Source organism: Podarcis vaucheri, assembly GCF_965113315.1.
Source record: "Podarcis vaucheri genome assembly, chromosome: Z".
NCBI classification, from domain to species: Eukaryota; Metazoa; Chordata; class Lepidosauria; order Squamata; family Lacertidae; genus Podarcis; species Podarcis vaucheri.
In genome coordinates, this window is record NC_138758.1 from 36,296,792 (window position 1) to 36,321,367 (window position 24,576).

Here is a 24,576-nt window from a genome sequence, read left to right on the forward strand (position 1 = left end):
CCCAGGCAAGCAAGAGACATGATCAGATTTCGAGGACACATTTCAGCCAGGCCAAAACACTCAAGGAGGGTGTGGAAGCAGGGCTGGTGGTGGGTGAGGTATCTAGGAGGGGAAAGGCTCAGAAGGCCACATTTGGCCTCTGGGCCTGAGGTGCTCCAGCCCCCAACAAGAGAAATGCCAATGCAAATGATTTGGGTAATTAATTTTTCTTCCACACTCATGGAAGCAACAGGAAGGCATGTCCCCCCTGCCGAAACTTGGAAGCACTGGTCTTCAACAGTGAAGATTCGCGGAAATTTTGTGAGATAGCCTCTGTCATAAGAACGTAAGCAAAGCCTCCTGCATCAGGCCAGTGGCCCATTCAGCCCAGCATCTTCTTCTCACAGTGGCCATCTAGATGCCCATGATGGGAAGCCCACAAGCAAGACATGAACGCAACTGCATTCTCCCCACTTGTGATTCCTAGCAATTGGTATTCAGAGTCACTGCCTCTGACAGTGGCAGTAGGACATAAGTAGAGTCTAGCTGCTATGGACTACATTGAATTGTGTCTAGTCCAATCCCCTGCAATGCAGGAATCTTTTGCCCCATGTAGGGCTTGAACCCACAATACTGAGATTAAGAATCTCATGCTCTACCAACCGAGAAACCCACAAGCAGGACCTGAGCACAAGAGCCCTCTCTCCCCTCCTGTGGTTTCCAGCAACTGGTATTCAGAAGCATTTCTGTGTCTAGCTGTGGAGGCAGAGCAAAGCCATCATGGCTAGTAGCCATCAATAACCCTCTCCGCCATTAATTTGCCCAATCCTCTTTCAAAGCCATCTAGGTTGGTGGCCACTAAGGGAGTCACTTCCACTCATCAACTCTGCTATATAAACGAGTCCTTTCTTTTATCTGTCCTGAGTCTCCTAACATTCAGCTTCATAGGATGTCCACTAGTTCTATTGTCATGAGAGAGGGAGAAAAACTTTTCTGTGTCCTTTTTCTCCAAGCCATGCATCATTTGATAAACCTCTGTGACACCATCTCTTACTTATCTTTTCTCTAAACTAAAAAGCCCCCAGTGCTGCCACCTTAGTGCAAGCAGTCACTCTATCTACTTGATCATTTTGGTAGCCCTTTCCGGAACCTTTTTGAACCCTACAATACCCCTTTTTGAGGTAGAATGGCCTATGGCCTGAGGTACATTCTTTGGCCATTTCTGTTGCTTTAAAGTGTTTTCTTGGATTTCAATATTGATGGTGACATGGTTCTTGTCACCCACCCAGGGACCTTGCAGCAAAGGGTTGGGTATTAAATCTCTTAATAACTAAATAATAAATTAACAGGCACGCACACACCCTCCTCAATGCAAAGAACCTAGACTTGGAAGCTGTCCCTAACAGATGGTCACCCAGGCTCTGATTCAAGACTTTGTAATGTAGGAAGGAACAAGCACCACATCAGCACCCGCTGACTGGATTTGTCCAGGAATTGCATGCCCCTCTCTACAACTTTGCAAAAAAACAAACAAACAGCAAACATCTCTTCTGGCAAATAAAATAAATTATTGTCCCAATTGTCAAATCTTTCAAGTTAAGAAAATGCTGGTGGAGTCTTGCCTTTCCCTGGCAGAGCCTAACACCCCCTCGATCAACACCCCGCTGCTGTGTCGTTTGTCAGGCTGAGAACCATGTCATTGCTACATCTCCCGCTAATTCCATGCCCGTCGTGTAAGTCACCCAGTTTTCACAGACCATTTCACCCACAGAAATGTCGCCGGCTAATTGACTGAGTGGGTGACCCCGTAACAGAGCTGAGGTTTATGACTATCTATATGCGCTCTCTCTCTCTCTCTCTCTCTCTCTCTCTCTCTCTCTCTCTCTGTGTGTGTGTGTGTGTGTGAGAGAGAGAGAGAGAGAGAGAGAGGGAGAGGGAGAGGGAGAGGGGGGGGGAGATAGGATAAGGAGATTAATAGAGGAGGAAACGTCTTGAGGCCTTGTGAAAGGCAGGTAGGGACAGCATGAAACTTTTTATAGGATAAGGATGGATGATTCCATTTCTGGTCTGGTCTTTGCCTGGCATGTGTTCATGCATATGACTTTTCTATCCTGTTTCTGCATAAATCTACGCACTTTTAAACTTTTTTTTTTAACTGCATAAAATTAATATTTGGCAAACTGCTGTGATTTATTTGTATAACTTTTGCTTAATGCCAAAATAGGTTTCTGAGTACTTTAGAAGGTATATATAAAAAGCACACAACATTACTATAAAAGCTATATTTTGTTTGGACTTTTTTTTTGAAAGATGAATACTGGACTGCAAAAAACTGGAGAGGATATTAACTAAAGGATATTAACTGTGCTGTGATCTGTTCACTAGGTCCAGCATGTGATAATCAGGACAGTTTGCTTAAAAAATTGGATTGAATAAAATCCATACAAGCAGTGGCGGAGCTTCATGCTCCGGCACTGAGGGGCGGAGAGCAGGTGGGGGCAGAGCTGGTGCACTTCAAGGGGCGTGGTGCACCACCTACAGGGGCGTGGCACCTAGTGCGGGCAGGGGGTGGCAGCCGCAATGACACCCCACCGGGATCATGATGCCGGGGGCGGTGTGCTCCCCCCACACTCCTCTTCCTCCGCCCTCCTCTTCCTCTGCCAGTGCATACAAGAGAATCTTATAGACACCTCCTGTCTAGACACCTCCGACAGTGGGAAGGACCACAGCTCAGTGCTAAAGCATCTATTGTACATGCAGAAGATCCCTTGGGCAGTCCCCAGCATCTTCTATTCATGAGGACTAGAGCCTTACAGTATTTTTAGATGAAGGACAATGATTCAGTGACAGCATCTGCACTGCATGCAGAACGTCCCAGATTTAATCCCCAGTGGCATCTCCGGGTAAGGGTAGGAAAGACTCCCTGCCTGAAACTTTGGACAGAGCTGCTGCCAGTTAGTGTTGACAGTACTGAGCTAGACAGATGAACGGTCAGACTTCCCTGGGTTCATAGATGTGATTATGAATATGTTTCACTTGCAGTTAAGAATGTTTGAGGGGTTTGGTCTTTGCAAATTTTGATATCAACTGACCCAATCAAATTATCCTCTGTTCATGTGTGGATAGGGATTCCCTGCTGAATTGCAAAGCTGAAAATGATTTTAAACAGGAAAATGCTAAAACACCAACATCTCGTACTTTAAGCCACTAGTGTGCTGCAAGTTCGAATGTTGTACTTTAAGTGCATGATGTTAAGTATCCTTCTGGCACCTACTGAATACTTAAAAAATTATTCCAGGAGGCTTTTTAACTGAACTCTGAGTTTGTAATTTTTAACTGATTTTAATTTGCATTGTGTATTGTGTTTCCTTGGACAACTGACAACTGTGATTGAGCAGTATATAAATGGTTGAAATACATAAATAAATAATAGGCAGGACTCAGCCTCACATGATCCAAGAGCTTCCCTCCTAAATTGCAGGAGGTTGGACAAGAAGACCCTTGGTGTCGCTCCCAACTTTAAAATTCTATGATTCTGCTCCAGGTAACTTCCCCCAAAACATTTCATATTCCGTGGCCCCAGGAATATTGCAAAAGGGGTGTACATCCTGTGACAATTGATGATCTGAAAAGCAAGAAGCAGGCAGAAGCAACAGGTTGCGCTGCTGTCTGTCTGCCATAGCAAAAGCTGTTTCTCCTGACGCTGCTCTGCTGTGTTTCCCAGATTTAATTCCTTCTCCCCTTTTCAATTTATCTTGTCTGTAGGAGCATGGCATCCCTATTCCAGTGACGCCCACCAATCCATGGAGCATGGATGAAAACCTTATGCACATCAGGTGAGACAATAAGCTGCCCAGAGGTGGGCGGGGTACAAATAATAAAGTTGTTGCTGCTGCTGCTGCTTGAGAGCAAATGGCCACCTAGCCCAGTGTTCTGTTTCTGACAGAGGTCAGCCCTATGCCACAAGCGGCTCAGGAGGACAAGAGACCCAGTTACTAATTAAGCTTTTCTCCTTTTCTCCCTTTCTTGATCTCCATATTCAAAAGCTATGAGGCCGGGATCTTGGAGAACCCTAAGGTAAGCAGTGCCTACCAAGAAAAACAGAGGGGACATGGGAAAGGGTCATAGCTCGGCGAAACAGCACCTCCTTTGCTTGCAAAAGGCCCCAGGTCCAGTCCCCTGTGGCATCTCTATGTAGGGATGGGAGAGACCCCTGCATGAAACCCCAGAGAGCTACTGCCAGTCAGGGAGCCAGTATGGTGTAGTGGTTAAGACCGGTAGTCTCGTAATCTGGTGAACCGAGTTCGCTTCCCTGCTCCTCCACATGCAGCTGCTGGGTGACCTTGGGCTAGTCACACTTCTCTGAAGTCTCTCAGCCCCACTCACCTCACAGAGTGTTTGTTGTGGGGGAGGAAGGGAAAGGAGAATGTTAGCCACTTTGAGACTCCTTAAGGGGAGTGAAAGCGGGATATCAAGTCCAAACTCCTCCTCCTCCTACTCTTCCTTTCCTCTTAATTCCCATTTCATTCCTTGGCCTTGACAAGAAGCAAAATGATTTTTGTTTTTTACCAGTTCTGCTAAAAATATGAACAATTATTTCATTTATAGACATTATTATATATACAATATTATATGCGTGTGAACAGGTTTCCTAAAGCAGGGATAGCTGATGTTATGTTTTGGACTATATCTCCCATCAGTCACCATGCCCAGTGGTTAGGAATGGTGGTCCCAAACCAGTCTGAGATAATGTTGTGCAGTAGCTGAACTGGGAGCTGGGAGACACCAGGGCTCAAATCCCCAATCAAACATGAAGCTCACTGGGCGTCACCTTGGGCCAGTTGCTGATGCTCCCACAGGGTTGTTGTGGGAATTAAATGGGTGGTGGTGGTGGAAGAGAACCACATAAGCTACCTTGAGCTCCTTGGAGGAAAAGGTGGGGTATAAATGAGATAAGTAATAATTAAGACCTCTGGTGCCTTGTTGGCTATTCCTGTACAAAAACAGATGCACACAACAAGATACACAACTGTATTAAAAAAATAATAACCATGTGTTAATAGGTAAAGCATGATGTTGCAGAACTATAGTACCACACAGGAGTAGCATTTTTAATGCATATTATAGTTATAATATACTATTCCCCATGTATAATTCTGCATGAAAATACATGAATAGCTCAGGCATATGCTCAGTGCAGGAGGTGGGCAGAGCTCGATGGGATCAGAACAGCCATGTTCTGTGCACAAATCCCGTGGTGGCCAATGCCCATTGAGATTGGTAGGGCAGGAAACAGGAAGGCCAAAGAATAGGAGGAGCCAGGAAGAGCCAATGAGAGGCAGAGCCAACTAACTCTCAGAGTGGTTTGACACTCAAGCCCTCTTCCCAGGGAACTCTAGGAACTGTATCTCTTGGGAGGGGAGGAATCTCCTAACAACTCTCAGCACCTGTAACAAGCTGCATTTCCCAGGATTCCTTGAGCATCCCACAAGGCCTTGGACCTGTGTCTCTTCCAGAGATCCTCCTTGCTTGAGCCCATGTGGATATTACTCCTTAAGCGCTCCTATGGGGGGGGGCAGGCCCAGCAGGCACTGTCCACCCACTTCCAAGTGCTGTCCTCCTTGTCTGGCAGCTCTGCGTGTCACTCCGGAGTTCCTGGGCATGGCCCTCGCTGCATCTTAATGGGGCTGGATGGCTTTGTTGCCTGCTGGTCCTAATCGCTTCCACTTTATGCTCTGCTGGACTTGCCACGCTCAGGGGAGCTACTTAAACTATCCATCAGCACTAATTAGACAATCAGGCACAGAGGGTTGGCCGGGGATGGGGGGGAGGTGATGATGGGTGAGAAAGTTGTGTGTGTGTTTGGGATAAAGGTACTTGTGTCATTCCTGGTAACTGGGTGATGCCCTAGACTATGGCTTCTTGAAGCTTTCTGCCATAGAGGACTGCTAATGTGCTGCGAGATGTAAAATGAAAGGCTCCTGTAAGCACCAACTTGCGCCCCAAAGGGAGGGTGCTGTCATGTCTCTGCATGATTACTTTCCTCCCAAGGAAACATCACTTGAAAGAGGTTGGGCAGGCAGTTTAATTTGGTGTAAATCGTGCATAGTATTGTACTTTAAAGGGTTGGGACCCACCCTGGAACCTTATGGTGAAGGGTGGGTAAATAATAATAAATACATCTAATACTATTACTACTAATTGTATCCAAGTAAGGTTTGCACCGAGTAGATCTATTGAAATTAATGCACATAAGTTAGTCATGTTTATTAATTTTAATGGATCCACTCTAATTAGGATTAGCATTGAATACAACCCAACAACAACAACAACAACAACAACAACTAGTATATTTATTTATCTATTTATGAAAAACATTTATAGACTACGATTTCATTTAAAAAAAATCAAAGCAGCTTACAACAAGAATACATAAAGCCATACATTAAAACCATTAAAAACTTAAAAAACAGACATCAGTTAACCATTATGGGAATATGTATTCTTAATTGCCTGCATAGGCCCGAAAAGTTTTCAGCAGGTGTTTAAAAGTTAAAAGAGAAGCCACCTGCCTAATAATAGTAAAATGTATACAACTAAGGTTTATCCCAAGTAGATCCATTGAAATTAATGGACATAAATTAGTTACATTTATTAATTTTAATGGATCTGCTCTGAGTAGGACTTGCTTTGTATGCAACTTACAACAACATCATCAACAACATCAACAACATATAGCATAATCTTATTGTGTGCCTGCTCTGAATCTCTGTGTTTTGATCATAGCAATGCAGAGAGGTGGAGCACAATAATTTGCCCCAAGAGAAGGCTGCCTGTCATATCCCTGCGTGAGTCCCTGCTCTGGACTTGCTTGCTTCTTGCCAACCCCTGTTGAGGATAGGCATTTCTGCAGCATCTTGGTATTGGGTGTCATTTCATTCACACACACCCTCCTCCAGCAGAATTAGCCACTCACAGAGGAGGCTGCCTGTTGAATCTCTGCACCAGTCAGCACTCTAGGCTTGTCACCAATTCATTGAAAAGGCAGGTGCAAGTAGGGGACTCAGGTAGTGGGGCTTGGGCTTAACTGAGTGTGGAGACATTGAAAACTGAGCCTTTGTGTGTGTGTGGGGGGGTGTAAAGTCAGAGGACTACCTCTAAATTTTAATAAAGACAGACAGAATTCACTTCTCCCAGGCATTTGATGAACTCTGTAAAGTCTTTAAACTTGGTGGTAAGTCACCTCAGCACTGCCCCATGTTAGACAACCCACAAATAAATTAAAGATGATGGAATTCCCTCTCTGCAGAGGTGCACCGGCCACCCTCATTGTACAGATATGCTGAAAATGTACCTCTGTACTCTGGCCTTCAGCCACTGAGAAGTATATTTTAGGAACCATCCTATTCCTTTGCACAGCAAGTTGTTTTGACTGGGTTTGGATATTGGGTGGTATTCAGCTAGGTTTCCCCCATAGGAATTAACGAACAGAACTAAGTTGATCTCCTGCATTCATGTCCTCTTTGTTAGGGTTCCTACCTGTGAGAACCAAATGCTAGACTAGATAGGCCTTTGGCCTAATCCAGTAGCCAGGCTCTTGTGATGCTCTCCCTCCACTGTCAGAAGCAGGATGCTTCTGAATACCTGTTCCTGGGAATCGCAGGTGGGGAGAGTCACCAGCGCACTCATATCCTGCTTGTGGGATTCCCATTGGGATGTCTGATTGGCCCCTGGTAAGAACAGGATGCTGGACTTTCTGGGACATTGACCTGACACAGCAGGCTTTTCTTTGAGTCCATTAATTTCAATAGGTGCACTATGAGTGAAGCTTACGTGAATCCATTGCCTTTCCCCCTTTCTCCAGTCCACCCTTGAATCTTGTGCTGAAGAGTGAGGGTAAGAAACCTAATTAATAAATGATCCCCTGTTTTTCCTCCTGTGAAATGGGCATTTTCTGGTGCCCATAACAACACCTTAAGTTTCTAACTGTGTCCCTGCCCACCCCCACCCCCCTAAAAAAATAAAAAAAAAGTTCCTAGGGTATATATACAGAAATGTCTATATTCAAAACACACACACTCGCTCATGCAACAAGCCCATCTGTACAAAAACCTAATGAAACAAGGTTATGACCCGCTCTAAAGCAAGAGAGATTGGATTCTCCCTCCCCCTTCACTCCATTTCCCCCTTCCTAACGATATCTTTTACATCAAAGGAAAAAAAATGCTGCATTTTCATGTATGGGTCTGTTATTTTAACAACACACACACATGTACTCAAAATGCGTAAACGCAGAAACCCAAATTATACGGGCGGCAGATTCCAATTTTACTCTGGCTGTGCTTTTCAGGAAGGCTTGATCATACTTATTTGGAAAGCAAGGAAGAACCTGTGCTCAGATCATGAAAAACTTTAGTACTCCAGGTTGGTGGGGTGGGTGGGGGGTGAGGGAAGCAGAACGAAGGCGGGCGGGTGGGGGATCAGGAAAGGGAGAGGTAAAAGCAGTGCTTTTTTCTGGGGGGACACAGGGGTACGCATACCCTTAAACATTTTGTGTATCTAAGTTGGGCCTCATTGAGGGGCGGTATTTCAATATGAGTAGGAAAATGAGAGTACCCCTAAACATTTTTTTAAAAGAAAAAAAGCACTGGGTAAAAGGCAGAGAAGAATTGAGTGTCTAGAAAAGGCACACATCTGTATGTGAAATGTTTAAAACTCTTTAACCAAATGTCTTGAAAGCAAAGTTGGGTCTATAGGTACAATTCCCTAAACCAGGGCTGTTAAATAAAACAACTAAGTAGATTTTTTTAAAAAAATAATTAAATAAATGCATCAACATGGCATTATGGGCTTCATTCCATCATTTGGGTACATGCTTTGGCTTATTCTGTTCCCCACTTAAAAAGACGGAAAATGCCCCAGTTCAAACAACATAGAGGTTTGCTATAGTATATCAATGCCTCCTTATTTATCCCACACCATAGGAGGGCTGGTCTTGGGATGTCATCTTTAGAGGGATGAAGGGGCAATGGGGAAAGAAAGAAGGTGGGGGGAGAAGGAGGGAGGGAGGGAGGAGGCTGGGTGATTGTGGGGAGGGTGTGTGTGCATGAAGAATCAGGGAGTGGGGCAAGAAGAGGAAAAAATTGGAAGTAAATGGTCCATGAACTAAAGTGTGATGTACAGCTATCGATGCTGCAAATGGTTTATTCATCCAGGGTTGATATTGTTGTGCCTGGGACTGAATGAACTCTTTTCAGGGTACCCATATGAAGTTAAAGCAAGTAAATTTCTATCTTCCGAGGTATTAGCTGCCTCATTGCTCCTCAATCGGGCCTCACAGAGGCAGAAAATAGCTCAACCATCTGTTTTCAAATCCCTCCGGCTGTCAGGTCTGGGGGGGGGTCATGTCTGTTGGGGGGGTGATGATGGCGAAAGGGGGTGGAGGAGGAGAAGACGAAGGGACAGGGTGTCAGCATATCAGCACCCTCTACTCTCCCCCCCCCCAATCTAACTCCTGCTGCAACTCAAAATAGAGAGAGGTTTTCAGGGGAAAAAAGTAGCCTGAACACCCGCCGTTCATTTTGGTCCATGGAGATCTAGGGTGGCAGCACCCGCCAGCCCCAGCTGGCTTAGCCAACAGACATGGGTGGTGGGAAGCATGGTCCAACAAGGGCTGGAAGGCTCACAGTTCCCCCAACATGCTCTACGGTCAGGACACCAGTACATTGGAGTGGAGAAGCTGGAGTTCTTCCATGATGGGGTGCTGCCGTGGTTGGAGGCAGTCATGTTTCTGAACACCAGTTGCTGGAAGCTACTGGAGGGAGGAGGGCTCTCGCGCTTGGGTCTGGCTTGTGGGCTTTCATTGGGGTTTCTGGTTGGTCACTGTGGGGATGCTGGGCTAAGTAGGTCACTGCCCAAGGGCTCTTCATATGTTCTTATTCTCAGATGTTGTTGGACTCTAGCATGACCTAGTGGTCAGAGATGCTGGGAACTGGAGTTTCCCCCCACAAAAAAATGGAGCTAGACAATTAGGGATGGAGAAGAAATTGGATTCTTTTCTCATTTAAAGACTAAGCTATGAAATTTGCAGTGTGTGAACTGCAAACAGCCATCCTTCAAAATTTGAACTTTTGAATCTGTTCTTTCTGAATTTTGCAGTGCAGTTTTCCAACCAACTAATGTTTACAATTATATAATACTGCAGGTTCCTGCCCCTGTTCACATTGCTCAGCAACCCCACCTGTCCTCTACCAAAATCTCACCCCTTGCCAATATAGTGCCCCTCCCTTTACACCTCACCTTTGTGCCCCTATCCCCTCACAGCTCTGATGAATTTTCAGGAGATGGTTTTTATTATTATTGCAAATTGCTGCAGGAATCTAGAGGACTGAATTTAATATTGGAAAAATGAGAAACTGAGGGAACCAGGACTGACTGATTCCTCCTCCCCTTCCTCCCTGATCCCTGAAATATTAGAAAGAGAGAGGCGTGTTTGTCACACATTCCTATACCTAGGTTGCACATTCTCTGGGATGGTTATGGCGCAGTGGATGTCAGCATCAGGGCCTTGTTCGAGTCCAGCCTGGGGGCTCACAAGCTCAGCAGTGACTGGTCCATGAGTGCCCAGGGGCTGGTGAAGCTGTGATCTCCAGAGGACAATATGTCCAGAGGGGAATTCCTAAATATGAGCTGGACCCCAGTGCTTCCAGGGGTTGAGCTTCCCAAAATGTCTCCCAGCAATGAATCAAAAGAGAAACAAAGGCAGGATTGTGTGGCCGTTACTCCAGCTTCATTCAGGAGATGTGGCCCACTGTTTTTTGTTCATGGGTACCCAGAAGCCCAAGGGCATCTGTGGCAGATTTCGATCTAACTAAAAGTGGGGCCTGCCACAAAATGTTGCAGCATGCACTTCCCTTTTTGCAGGAGTGCTCCTCTTTAGGGTTCTCGCTAGCCATTAGCCCTTCCAAGATATTATAAGCTGTTGCTGCTTAAGCAGACATCCTTTCGTCATTTTTATTTCCCAAAATGACATCCCATGAGAACTGATCATGCTCAGAATTCAAGGCACATGTTTGATTTGGGGTGCATGTTTGGCCCCACAGATGTTATCTTGGTACACTTTAGATTCCCCCAAAGTATGCCAGTACATCTCCTTTTGTCCTCAGTGGACTCCTTTCACCTCAAATTTCATTCTAGCATTTGGTGTTGGTGGGAAGAAGCTTTCCATCATGGTGGTAGAAAGAGGTTTTGTTTTTGTTTTTTGTCCTTTAATAGCACTGGAACTTGGAAGTGTGTGTGATGGGCTAGAGGGGCTTGATGGTCCTTTGCAGGCCCCAATCCTCACCACCAAGCACCAGCCAGGCAATGGCTCCTGAGGAGATCATATGTGGACACCACCAGGAGGGTCCACCGATGTTGGAAGGAGCAGGGTGGGGCCTTTCCATTCACCAAGATTATGGTAGGGAAGGGCCCCAGTTGCAGGACCTCAGCTAGAATGAAGGGTGCAGAAACCTGGAGGGTGTAAAAAGCCCCACAGTAGGGAGAGAGCAGGTTGTGGAAGACCTCGTTTCTCAGCAAATTTTGGTTTGTGGGCCTGCAATGATGCAGTTGCGATGCAGTTTGGAAAAGAAGAGCCTCAGACTACAACCTCAAGGCTCTATTACTGCAATATGCTCTAGGTAGGGCCTCCTGCAGGCCTGGTTTGGAAAGTGCAGATGGTACAGTATGGGGCAGTCAGGCTGCTGATGGGGGCACCTAGTCAACAACATGGGAGACCCTTGTTAGAACAGTTGTACTGGCTGCCCATCAACAACTGAGCCAGGTTCAAGTTGTTAATTTACAAAGCCCTAAACTACTCTGGTCCAGAGTACCTTGGGGACGGCCTGAACCTTTATATCCCAGAATGACCACTCGTTCTTGCAGGAGCATTCCTGAGTTATTGAGTTTCATCTGAAAACAAAAAGAAACTGAGCCTGGAGTGTCCTGGGCCCAGCCCCTTGGAACTATCTGCCAATAGAGATTCAGCAGGGACCTTCTGTTTTAAACGCCTGCTGAAAAAAATTCTATTCTGCCCGGCCTTTGTAGGCTTTTAAGGAAGTTTCTTTCTATGGTGAGTTGATAATCTCTGATTTTTTAAAGTGGTTTTTAATATTTTTTTTTAATGTCTATAGATATCGTCATTGGAAGCTGCTCTGATTTTTTTGATGGTGTAATTTTTTTTTATTACTATAAAGAAATAAATAATTGCTGAGGTCATCTGCCTCCCAGCTACCTGAGAAACCTGGAAAAAATCCTATCTTCCAGCACTGGGAATATATTCCATTGGGAGCTTCATTGACCATTTTGGTGCAATGGAGTTGCACCCACTTTTTGTTGGTGAGGGAGTTCAATCTGTAATGTTTAAATAATTTAAGCTGCACATCTCCCCACTGCTCCATTCCCCCCCCCCTTATGGCTGCCCCCATGCCTTCTCCTTGGGCACTCCCATCTGCTGGTGGTGTCTGCTTGATGGGATAAATGTTCTAGTTGGACCACAGCCAGGGGCTCTTTGTACTAAGTGGAAGCCTTTCCCAGTGACATGAACAGCTTCTGATCCAGGGGGCTGTGTGTATAAGAGGGGTTTCCTTGGAAGACCCTACACACACACACCCTGAATAAGGACATAGGAAGCTGCTGTATTACTGAGTCAGTCCATCTAGCTCAGTATTGCCTGTTCTGACTGGCAGCTGTGGCTTTCCAGGTTTTCAGACAGGGAGGCTCTCCCAGCCCTACCTTGAAGAAACCAGGGACTGCTGGGGACTTTCTGCGTGAAAGGCAAATGCTCTAACGCTGAGCCACAGTACCTTTGGAGAAGAACTATACCTCAGAGGTGGGTCATCAGAGGTGAATCTCTGCTTTCATGAACAAGCAAATTTTCTAGTCCCTATGTGGTACTTGAAAGAGCTTGTTTCTGAATTAGAGAAGGACTGGACACTCCACAATTAAATAGGAAGGCATAGGAAGAGGCCAGCTCACCCATGAGGCAGGCTGAGTCAGCCGCCTCAGGTGGCGGAAGCCCAAGAGGAGGCATCCCTGGGGAGACCCTGCCCACATCACCACCTCTGCTGATGGCAGAGAAGTGGCTCCAGCAACAGCTCTGACCCAGCAAGATCTTGGGAAAACTCACCGGAACCTACTGTCGCTGTCTCCACTTTGCTGGCACTGCCACAGAACCCGCGCAAGGGAGGCACCTTCCCATTTCATCTTCGGTGGTGAAATGGGACATGCCATTCCTGCATAGGAAGTTGCCTTCTCCTCAGTCAAACTGTTGGGTCCATCTAGTTCAGTGTTGTCTTTCCCCAGTCCTACCTGGAGATGCTGGGGATTGCACCTGGCACTTTCTCCTTGCAACACAAGCTCTCTGCAATTAAGCTGCGGACCTTCCCCTAAAAATGAGTTAAGATTCTAGTCCTTTTGGTTCCGAATGAAAGGCTGATTTAAATGGGGACATAGGGAGCTGCCTTATACTGAATCAGAGCCTTGGTCCATCTAGCTCAGTACTGTCTATGCTGACTGGGAGTGCCTCTCCAGAGTTTCAGGCAGGAGTTTTCCCATCTCTATCTGGAGATGTTGGGGATTGAACCTGCATGCAGAAGCAGAGGCTCCACGTTATTCTAAATCATGCAGAGGGACTGGATGGGCTAGTACTGCCTCCAGCAACAGGTAAGAATGTAATATCTTCATTTAGTTATCATTGCAATAGCTTTTGACAGGCTTGATCTTCAGTGCATCTGTCTAAACCGTTTCAACTAGCGGTGGAAGCCCCCTTATTTCACAGGGGATTTCTTAACCATGTACCATGCAGAATGAATACTTCCTTTAGCCAGCCCTGAACCTACTACTGCCCTTGGGCTGATCTTATTGTAAAAAGAACTCTCCTGGATCAGAATTCTTCATTGGGAGCCATGCCCACATTTTAATATTTTAAAATTTGTTTCAGGACATCATATTGCTGTTAGCTGTTCTGAGCAACTTTGTGGAGAGGTAGTAGTAGGCTGGTTTAAAAAAAAAAAAATCTTCATCTGTGACTCTTTAAGGAATGCGGGGCTTCCAGCAAAGACAAGAACAGGAATTAGGTTCAGTTGAGCTCACATTTTAATTCAAATCTACCTCATTTGAACTTCCTGAAAACAGAAGCACAATGATGCTTTGAAATATGTGTGTCTTCAGATTCTGTGCTGCGTAGTTCGGCAAGCAAAAAAAGTGTCTGAAAATATGCATGAGGAAGTATGTATGAAAATGCATGTATTGGTGAAAATTAATCTTTATTAGGGAGCATTTTCTAGTATCATTACAGAAAATGGCTTGCATAAATGTGCATTATGCAGTATACTAGTATGGATGGTCTGATGATGCATGGGAACCAACAAATACGGTGATTTTTTTTAATGGGCAGTATAATTTGTGAGTTTGGAACTGGCCCACCAAAAACTGGGCAAAATCATGGTGAAGTCAAGTTTTGGTCCACCATCTTGATTCAAAATGACGTGTTGACAAAAGCCACCTACTCCCACCTTCATGCCAAGTATATCTCAAGAGGCATCCAAATGCATAGAGAAGCGACAGACAGACAGACAGACAGACAAGCAGACAAACAAGTAGACAGACCACTTTTTAAAATATATAGTACAGTGGTACCTCAGGTTAAGTACTTAATTCATTCCGGAGGGCTGTACTTAACCTGAAATTGTTCTTAACCTGAAGCACCACTTTAGCTAATGGGGCCTCCCACTGCCGCCGCACCACCAGAGCACGATTTCTGTTCTCATCCTGAAGCAAAGTTCTTAACCTGAGGTAATATTTCTGGGTTAGCGGAGTTTGTAACCTGAAGCGTATGTAACCTGAGGTACCACTGTACGCACATGTTAAAAATACACCTTTAAATTTGGCAACTGATGCATAAATGTGGCAAACTAAACTTTTAAGATTGGGAGGGGAGTGAAACCAACATGGACAGATTGGTTCATCGCTAGGTCCCTGGAGATGGGAGGCAAGGGTTTCTCAGTGGACTTGATGCAAACCTGTGTCAGCTGTACAGTTTATACAGCAAGAAATGTCACCCACCCTTGCTCAAACTGAATTTATCTTTTCAAACCCCTGCAAACGTCAAGCCATCCTGCATTTGGGCCTAGATGTTGTGCACAGTTCTGCTCTCCAGCCGTTGGCGTAACATGATGCCTCAGAGTCGGAGGCTGGCCCAGGAAAGAGCTGGACTCTGTGAAATTGCAAAGCCAGCAAGTAGACAGAGGAATTTATTTCCACATGCCCAGAGAGATTCCCTTATTCTCTCTCCCCCCCCCTTCTCCTCTTCAGCTCCACCCCCCACTTACTACATGCCCGCAAATGTGGAAATTCATCAGAAGCCCCCGAGGCATAAACTAATTATGGGAATGTTGTTGCTCTTTTTCCCACCAGCCCGGTTTTAAGAGATAAGACACCCCTGTGCTGTAAAAATCTGGTGAGGGGGGTGGAAAAATATATATATACATAAAGGTTGATGTGTTTTGAAATGGCTTTTTTGCTTTGTTCCTCTATTTCCCCCCTGGGTGTATTAACCTTGGGGACACCGTCAAAATGCACAGTCTCCCAGAGCACCTGCTGGGGTCAAGGCTAGTCATTAGTTTTTCGGTCAGTGCAGAATAAACCCCATTTCTCTCCCTCTCCCTCTCTCTGGAAGTGTATGGGGTTCTGCCTCTATCTTTTCCCTCTCTGCCAAAGTCGCATTCCCCCCACCCTCCGCCGTTTTCCCTGCCTGACTTGTTCCTCCATAGCTATTCCACCTCCAGCTGTGGGGGCGTCAAAGGAAAAGATGAGATCAAGTTGAGGGGAAAAAATTGTCTGATTCCCCACAAGGCCCTTTGTTCCCAAACACCTCCGGTGCTCTCATTTTGCAAAGGGTGGCAAAATAATAATAAAAAATCCCAACCCTTCCTTTGGCAGGGTTTCTTTCTTTCTTTCTTTTTTTTTTTTGCTGCCTGAGCAGTCTTAGGCTTTTAAGAAGAGGTGTGTGTGTGTGTGTGTGTGTGTGTAAAGGTTTGCGGATTGCATGCATAGGAGGCTGGGAAGTTGTCAAAGGGAAGTTGTTAAGAACTCCAAGGAAGCCTCCAGGCTCAGGGGAAGTATATCTCTGAATGCCTGGCCACCACACTCTCTCACGATGCTAGAACTTGTGGACATCTGATGAAGCAGAATGTTGGAAGATTCAGGACAGATTACAGAAAGTCCTCCTTCAAGCAGCACATTGTTAAACTATGGAACTCACTGTTGCAGGAGGCAGTGCTGACCACCAACTAGGGTAGCTTTAGAAGAAGATTGGACAAATTCATGGAGGAGAGGGCTATCAATGTCTACTAGCCATGGTGACTCTGCTCTGCCTCCATGGCTGGAGGCAGCAGTCCTTCCAAACACCAGTTGCTGAGATCCTGCTTGTGGGTTTCCCACCGGCATCTGGTTGTCCACTACATGGACCATTGTCCGGATCCAGCAGGTTCTTCTTATGCTTTTATGTTCCTGTGTTAAAGCCATTAGCAACTCCAATGAAGCCCCCATGACCAGAGGCAAGATTCCAGACTGCCATGCTCAAAAGGCCTTGTGGTTTATTCATGAGATCCCAGAGGTATTCAGCTGGGTTGCTGTTGGGGAGAGACTGCTGACTAGACCTTTGTCTGATCCAGCCAAGGCAACATTTAGTTTCTTAAAAGGAAGTTCTGGCCAGGCAACTCTACAACATCAGGTTGTCCCAACTTGCCCAAAGCCACTGATGTAAGGGCATAAGAAGAGATCATCTAATCTAACCTCCTCACAGTGGCCAGCCAGATGCCCCAGCGGGAAAACCACAAGCAAGCACTTGATTGCACCAGAAACACTCTCCCCACTTGTGCTTCCCAGCAAATGATATTCAGAGGCTTCTGACAATGGAGGAAGAACATGGATTTGTATGATACTCTTTTTGAAATCATCCTAGTTGGTAGCCATCACCACAGGCTGCAGGGAATATTGTAATGTAGGCAGGACCATGTGAGAACACAGGACATGCTGGTCCACGCCAGCATAGTTGGTGTGGTCCATACCAGCATAGCATAGGGCAGTTGCCCCAGGTGCAAAATTGTTAGGGGTGCAAAATTTCAACACTTGGTGCTGCCTCAGTACAGCTGCATGCTTCCGTAGCTGGGCTCCATTGAAAATGGCTTCTCCGTTCAAACCAGGAAGTGACCTTTCTAGACGACAGAACAGCTTTTTTTCTTATATCTGCAGCTGCGATCTCCCTGGGTGATGCAGATGCCATTAGGCAGTTGAATGTGCATGCGTACTCTGTCCATTTCCCTCCTTCTCCCTACTCTCCATGCGGCCACCAGGCACTGGTAGCCCATGCTATACCACTGGCTATCCAATCAACTTGTCTCTCCATCTTGGCATTCTCCTTCCCAACAGTGGCTGACCAGAAGCTATAGAGGCATGGTGACAGCCCCATCATTCACACCTTCTTCCCTCCCAGCATCTAGTATGTCAAAGGTTATCTAAACTTTGAAAACTAGAGTTTTTGCTGCTAGGTGTCATGGCTGGTTTCTAGAAATAGACCCCTTTCCCTATCTATTTAACCAATACTTTTAGGAAAAGCTGATTCTGCTTGTAACCAGTGTCATGCTCCATAAGTCTGCTATTGGCAGAATATTGCTGAAAATTCTCAGAAGATATTTTTTCTAAGCCCCCCCCCCACCAGAAATTTTATTTGTTCACCCCTTTCCCCCTGAAAATGAGCTGCATTCAGCAGAACATTTCCTGCAGTCCTTGTGTGCGGTTGACAACAAATCATGAGTGGACATGCGTTAACGATATCACAGGCACTAGCCAGTAGGTGCCTGCATAGTCATCTCTCCTCCTGCCCCTGGTTTGAACTGATCAAAGCCACCCTGAACTGTTTTCAGAGCTCACCCTGGGTCAGAAACAAATGTATGCTTGTACTGTGAATGCCAGGAGGGGTTTTCCAAACCACACCTTCCATTCCTGTCTTCACTCCCAAATTTCTTGGGCCTAGGTGATTTGCATCCAGTGTTGCTAACTGCTAACACTCCTCTCTCTCTCTCTCTCTCTCTCTCTCTCTCTCTCTCTCTCTCTCACAGAACCAGGCACCCCCTGGCCTTTACAAAAGGACAAGAGACCCTGCTACAGCCCCAGACACTCCAGACATCTTAGAGATTGAATTCAAGAAGGGTAAGGACAGTCTTTTTGCAATGCTGCATTGCGGCTACATTCGGAAGAGTGGGTACAGTTCTGGTCACAACATCTAAAACGGGTCAGCAAACTTTTTCAGGAGGGGGCCGGTCCACTGTCACTCAGACCTTGTGGGGGGCCGGACTATATTTTGGAAAAAAATAATGAATGAATTCCTATGCCCCACAAATAACCCAGAGATGCATTTTGAATGAAAGCACACATTCTACTCATGTAAGAACACACTGATTCCCGGAATATCCGCGGGCTGGATTTAGAAGGCGTTTGGGCCAGATCTGGCCCCCTGGCCTTAGTTTGTCTACCCATGATCTAAAATAAAAATGTGTTGTAGGCTTGGAAATGGTGCAGAAAAGGACACTCTAAATTGGGGGTGCCCAAACTTTTTTCAAAGAACATGCGTGAGAGCTGACCAAAGTTGTTGAGTTTTTTTTAGTATTGAAGTTGCTGAGTTTTTACCCCAGGGCATATACTGCCAAGGGGGCCAGATTACATTGACTGGTACACCGGATTAGGCCTCCAAAACGGACTTTGGACATGCCTGCTCTAAATAGTCAGGGGGCTTGGAGCAAGCTTTGAGGTGAGGCTTTGGTGCTTTTCAGTAGAGTTTGTTAACATATCCATCCAAAGGCCATCAAACAGAGTAATCAGATGATGGGAAATCAAGCTTTGGTTGATCTACTGATTAAGAACCTAAGAGACTGTTGGATCAGGCCAGTGGCCTACCTGGTCCAGCATCTTGTTCTTACAGTGGCCAACCTGATGCCTCTTCTGAGAAAACTCAAAACAGGACCGGAGCCCAAGGGCACTATCTCTTCCTGTGGTTTCCAACAACTGGATCAGAAGCATTACTTCAGAGCAGAGCCTTTGTGGCTACTAGCCATTGATAGCCTTCTCCTTCATGAATTTGTCTCTTAAAACTATCCAAGTTGGTGGCCTTTACTGCCTCCTGTGGGGGTGAATTCCAGAGTTACTATGTGCTGCATGAAAACCCCATTTCTTTTATCTGCCCTGAATCTTCCAACATTCAGCTTCATTGGATATCCACAACTTTTAGTGTTATGAGGGAGAAAAATGCTTTTCTGTATCCATTTTCTCCATGCCATGCATAATTTTATCATTGTCTATCATGCTGCCTTTTTTCTAGACTAATAATAATAATAATCCCCAAAGCTCCAACCTTTCCTCATAGGAGAATTGCTTCAGTCCCTTGATAATTTCCTATTCTTCAATATCCTTTCTGAGGTGAGGTGACCAGAATTATACACAGTATTCAAAACACTTTCATACCATAGATTTTTATAAAGGCATTATATCCACATTTTAATTTTCAATTCCTTTCCCTAACGATCCCTAGCATGAAATTTCCCTTTTCCACAGCCACTGTGTACTGGGCCTACATTTTCATAGAGTGATCAACTACAACGCCAAGGTACAATATAGTTAATAGCCTGATCAAAGCACAAATAAATTAACCAGTAGGGAAAGCGAAGGCCCATCAATGGATTCTCCCTCCATCACCATGTGTCCACCCAGCATCCCTACTGGACGACACAGAGTGATGCAGTGAGGTTTAATAACTCACTCTGTGTTTTGAGAGAAAGGCATGCTCTGGCACCCACAGAAACCCACACGCACCCACATGCTACCTCCTTTCGCCTGCAAACACATCCTTGTTTTACCCCCTAGTTAATTTATTTGAAGTTCTAATCTAATTATTAACTATTTTAAAAGGGATAAGCAGCTTTCCTAGACAATGCCCGCACTCCTCCAGGCGGGCCACGTCCGAACGCTGTCCGAAAAGGCTACAATAGACCGAGAAAGACGATGGCGAGGAGGTGCTGACGGCTGTGCTGACCAGAAAGAGATTTAGGGTTCATTATCGCCGGGGCTTACATTTAATAGTCATTTACAGCCGAATTCATAAACCCTCCAGTCTCCTAGCCCACTTTTTCTTTCCTGTGTATGTGTGTGTAAGGCGCAGGGGGAACAACAAAAAAATAAAATATATAAATGGGTTTAGAATGGAGACGCTGACAGGCAGCCTTCACCACACAGCGGGCCTTTTGTAATAAAGACTAGAAAGGAAGCTATTGAATCCTGATTAGTGACTGATAAAGCTCTATATGGTAATGAGAAGGGCAGATGGAAGAGAGATTAGCCTCTGAACAGGCTCACCGGCCTCCCCCCACTGCCAAGTTTCCCCCTATTTTTCTTTTATGGGTCTCCCACCCTCTTCTCCACCTCCCCACACATCTCCCCTGTGTCCTGCTTCCGTATACATTTATTGCTCATTTCATACTGGGGGGGGGGGAGAGAAGAAAAGAGCGGTTTCTTTCTCTTTCAGTCACCACCTTGGGCTCTTCATGTCTTTCCCTCATGCTCTTAAAAAGAACAGAAAATAATATTTCTTTCTGTCTTGGTTGCCACACCTCTGGGCTTCCCACTCTCGGGGTTCCCGCCACTTCCCCTCACTGTCACCCTCTTAAAAATAAAATGAAAGTAAGTGTATTCTTGAATTCCCTGAGAATCTTCTTGGTCTTTGGCCACAAACAGTCCCAAGTCAAGCTCCCTATTTATTCCTGTCAGGTGGATAACTGGGGACATGTGCGGCATTTGTCCGCCAAATGGATGTTAACAGGGGCCGTGCGCTGTGTTTTCACTTGTGCCTCAGTTTTCCCGTCCTTTCTCCTCCTCCTCCTTTTTTAATTGTGGGGTGGGGGTGTAGAGTTTGTCCGCCGGGGCCGAGTCTCGGTGGCTGGTGGAACAGAAGGTGCGACGGGCTGAGACAATGAGGGAGCGTGAAATTTAATTAGTCGAGGCCTTACCCGCAATTTCAAGCTCCTCAAAAAAAAAAAGTGGGGGGGAATAGACGGGCGGGTGGGAAGGGCAGTTGTATGTGGGAGGGGGGGAACTTTTATTGCCTTAAAAAAAAAACCCACCTCTTTTCTCTCAGGGCTTTTTTTCGGCCTCGTATTGTGTGAGGGTTCACCCGACCCCGCTTTTTAAAGGGGGGAAAAAACACCAGAGCCTTCTGAGCGGAGCAGCTTAGCCATGCCTTTTTAAGAAGTTATTTAGAGTTCATATCTGTCACATCTATTTAACACGTTCAGGGTGATGTTTTAAAGAGGCGCTCTTGACATTAATAAGGGGATTTCAAAGTCCAGTTCCCCTGTTACCCTCCCTGCCCGTCTGTTTCCTGTGCCGACTTTCTCTCCCCCACCCCGTCCATCTCCATGTCCCTTTTCTCTTGCCTGACAGGTGTCCCCATCAAGGTCACCAATGTCGAATACGGCACTGCTCACCATTCGTCCCTCGAGCTCTTCGTTTACCTGAATGAAATTGCGTAAGTTTCCCCGTCTGTGTTGGCCCCATGGAAGGATGAAGGGAGAGTGAAATTCATTTTGGTTCATGTTTAACATCAGACCTACCATAATTTGCGCTTTCTGGAATGATACATGACCCACAAACGCAGCCATCCTCTGAAATTTGCCCTTCTCTCAATTTTGCACCGTGGTTCTCCAGCCAATTAATGTGCCCCCAAATGCATCAAATAGGATAAAGCATGTGTAAGAAAAGGAACATATTTACTGAAGATAACATATAAAAATGCATTATATTACCCGGATTAAAATGTCAAAACGCAATATTTAAAACAGTTTAAAACACCTTACAATCACAAAAATAAGCTGGGTCCAATATATATATATATATATACCTCATATAAGGCAGTGTTCCTGTGAGAAAGAGGGAGAGGAAATATACATGTCCCTCCTTGTCCTTCTTGTTTATTACCTGCCCTTCACCATAAAGACCTAGGGTGGGTTACAGCCATTTAAAGCACATGTAAGTTCGAAACAACTTGCAATCATAGAAATACAGTGGGCCCTAAAAATATACACCTCAGGTGTCAAAGGCTAGGATGAAGAGGTGTGTCTTTAGCATTCACTGGAAGCTGTATAGTGAAAGTGCCCGACACATCTCTGTGGGGAAGGAGCTCCACAACTTAGGGGCTGCCACAGAGAAGGCCCTCTCCTGGGTGTCTGAGGGTGGTGGAACAACCAAGAGGTCCCCCTCTGCCAGTCTTGGCACCTGGGATGTTATGTAGGGAAGGAGGTGACCTTTCAGGTATATGGGGTCTGAGTTGTTTAGGGCTTTCAAAACACTAATGTAAACACTTTGAATTGGGTTTGGAAACAAACTGGCAACCAGTGCAGCTGATTTAAAATGGGAGGAGGGGTATGTGGGTTCTAAATTTAACCCCATCCACTGAACCTGGCACCAGCTGAAGTGTTGGAGTCATGTTCCAGGGCAGCTCCACACAGAGCACATTGCAGTAATCCAATTTGGAAGTTTCTAGAGCATGGAGTACAGTGGCTAAGTCATCTGTCCAAAAGGGGTCAAAACCCTTGTACCCAGCCATCCTGTGAGAGACCTTTGCCCTTTCCCATCATCCTTTGCTTCTAGTGCTTTGCACTTCCTTGCCTGCAGATTTAGAAAAACATAGAACCATGGGATTTTTTAGAGTTGGAAGGGACCCCAAGGGTCATCTATTCCAACCACCTGCAATGCAGGAATCTCAAACAGATCATACATAGCAGCTGCCCATCCAACCTCTTCTTATACACCTCCAAGGAAAGAGAGTCCAGCATGTATTATGGGAGTCTGTTCCATGCCTGTGAGCATTGACTCTCGCCTCCTTCCTCTCCACAGTGCCAAGCATGGTGTTGGGCGCATTGACATCGTGGAGAACCGGTTCATCGGAATGAAGTCTCGAGGTAAGCATTGTTCTTTCTGGACTTGCAAAGCTGCAGCTAAACCCAGACCTGACACACTAATTTGAGCTCCCTATATCAGAAGGGAAGGGGGCTCCCTACTATGTTGGCTTGCCTGGATGTCAGGATCATGTGTGGAGGCCCTGCTGGTGGTGACACTGTACTTTGAGGCCCACGGATTGTGGTGTATGGGAGTGCCTTATTTGTGGTAGGCCCAAGAAGTGCCCACTCTTTGGAGGTGGGCCTAGCAACATTGCTGTACTCCTTGTTGATTAGTCATGCACCTCTTTGAGATGCACCTCTTTGCCTAAGTTTTTGGAAGCGGTTGAGTTGTTTAAATCTGGTTGGAGATCTGGCCCTTTGGGACCAAAAGGTTCCCTACTCCTTGCCTAATTATTGGGCTAGTGTTGGCTATAATCCAGTAACACACAAGATGTACTTCCATTTCCTCCTTTCCTGAACCTTGGAAAGGACCATAGCTTAGTGACAGAGCATCTGTCTTGCAAGCAGAAGGTCTGAAGTTCAATCCCCAGCATCTCCAGGTAGGATTGAGAGAGATCTCCTGCCTGAAACCTTGGTGAGCTGCTACCTGTCAGTGTAGACAATATTGAGCTAGATGGTCTGACTCGGTATAAGGCAGCTTCCTATGTTTCCCCCAGACAAGGGACAACGTCTAAACCTTCTTTTCTGAGGTCACTCAAAACTTGGATCAGTCTGTTCCAATCATTGCTCCTAATAGGTTGGAAACAGTATGGTGTGGTGGTTAGAGTGTTGAACTAGGACCTGTGATACCAGAGTTCAAATCTCCCACACTTGCCATTGAAGCTCAGCCTAACCTACCCCACTGGGTTGATATGGGGATTAAATGAGGACTACGACCTGGGAGTCCAAGGTTCAAATCCCTGTTTGGCCGCGTAGCTCATTGGGTGTGACCTTGGGCCAGTCACTGCCTCTCAGCCTACAGTTTACCTCACAGGGCTGTTGTGGAGATTAATTGAGGAGGTGAAGAACCACATCTACCGCTTTGACCTCCGAGGAGATAAAAGGTGTTCTATAAATGCATTAAATAAATTTAATAAAATTAATAAATAAATTGATAGCCTGGATAGCTCAATTGGTTAGAGCGTGGTGGTGATGATAATGCCAAGGTTGCAGGTACAAGCCTGATATAGGACAGCTGCATATTCCTGCATGGCAGGGGATTGGGCTAGATGATCATCAGGGTCCCTTCCATCTCTATGATCCTATGATTCTAAAGAATTGCAGGTGGGGTGGTTGAAGGTATCATTGACTATGGTGTGAACGCTCACCCCAATATCAGCAACGGCGAATGGGCTTTGTGAGGGGCAGATGTTGAGTCATGCTTGCAGCTCAGGAAGTGCCATTCTTCCAGATCCTTCAGCTCCCTTGAAACAATTTCTCCCTTTCTCCTACCAAACTCCCCTCAGATCTCTAGGAGCGGCTGCAGGAATAGTGAATGGCATGTCTCTTTTATGTGGGTGACCCCTAGAGGTGAAGGTTTTCAGAGGAGAATGTTTCAGGATGAAAACTACTG

The 24,576-nt window shown here is 45.8% G+C and overlaps 1 protein-coding gene across 1 annotated transcript in view; it reads left to right on the forward strand.

The window, feature by feature from the left end:
* Nucleotides 1-24,576, forward strand: part of ASS1 (argininosuccinate synthase 1) — a 76,503-nt gene that overhangs the window by 22,057 nt on the left and 29,870 nt on the right. Inside the window, exons 7-11 of the mRNA XM_082208497.1 lie at nt 3,745-3,815; nt 4,026-4,056; nt 18,138-18,228; nt 21,508-21,592; nt 22,960-23,024. Coding sequence (XP_082064623.1) covers nt 3,745-3,815; nt 4,026-4,056; nt 18,138-18,228; nt 21,508-21,592; nt 22,960-23,024 — 343 coding nt within the window. The remainder of the gene's footprint in view (nt 1-3,744; nt 3,816-4,025; nt 4,057-18,137; nt 18,229-21,507; nt 21,593-22,959; nt 23,025-24,576) is intronic.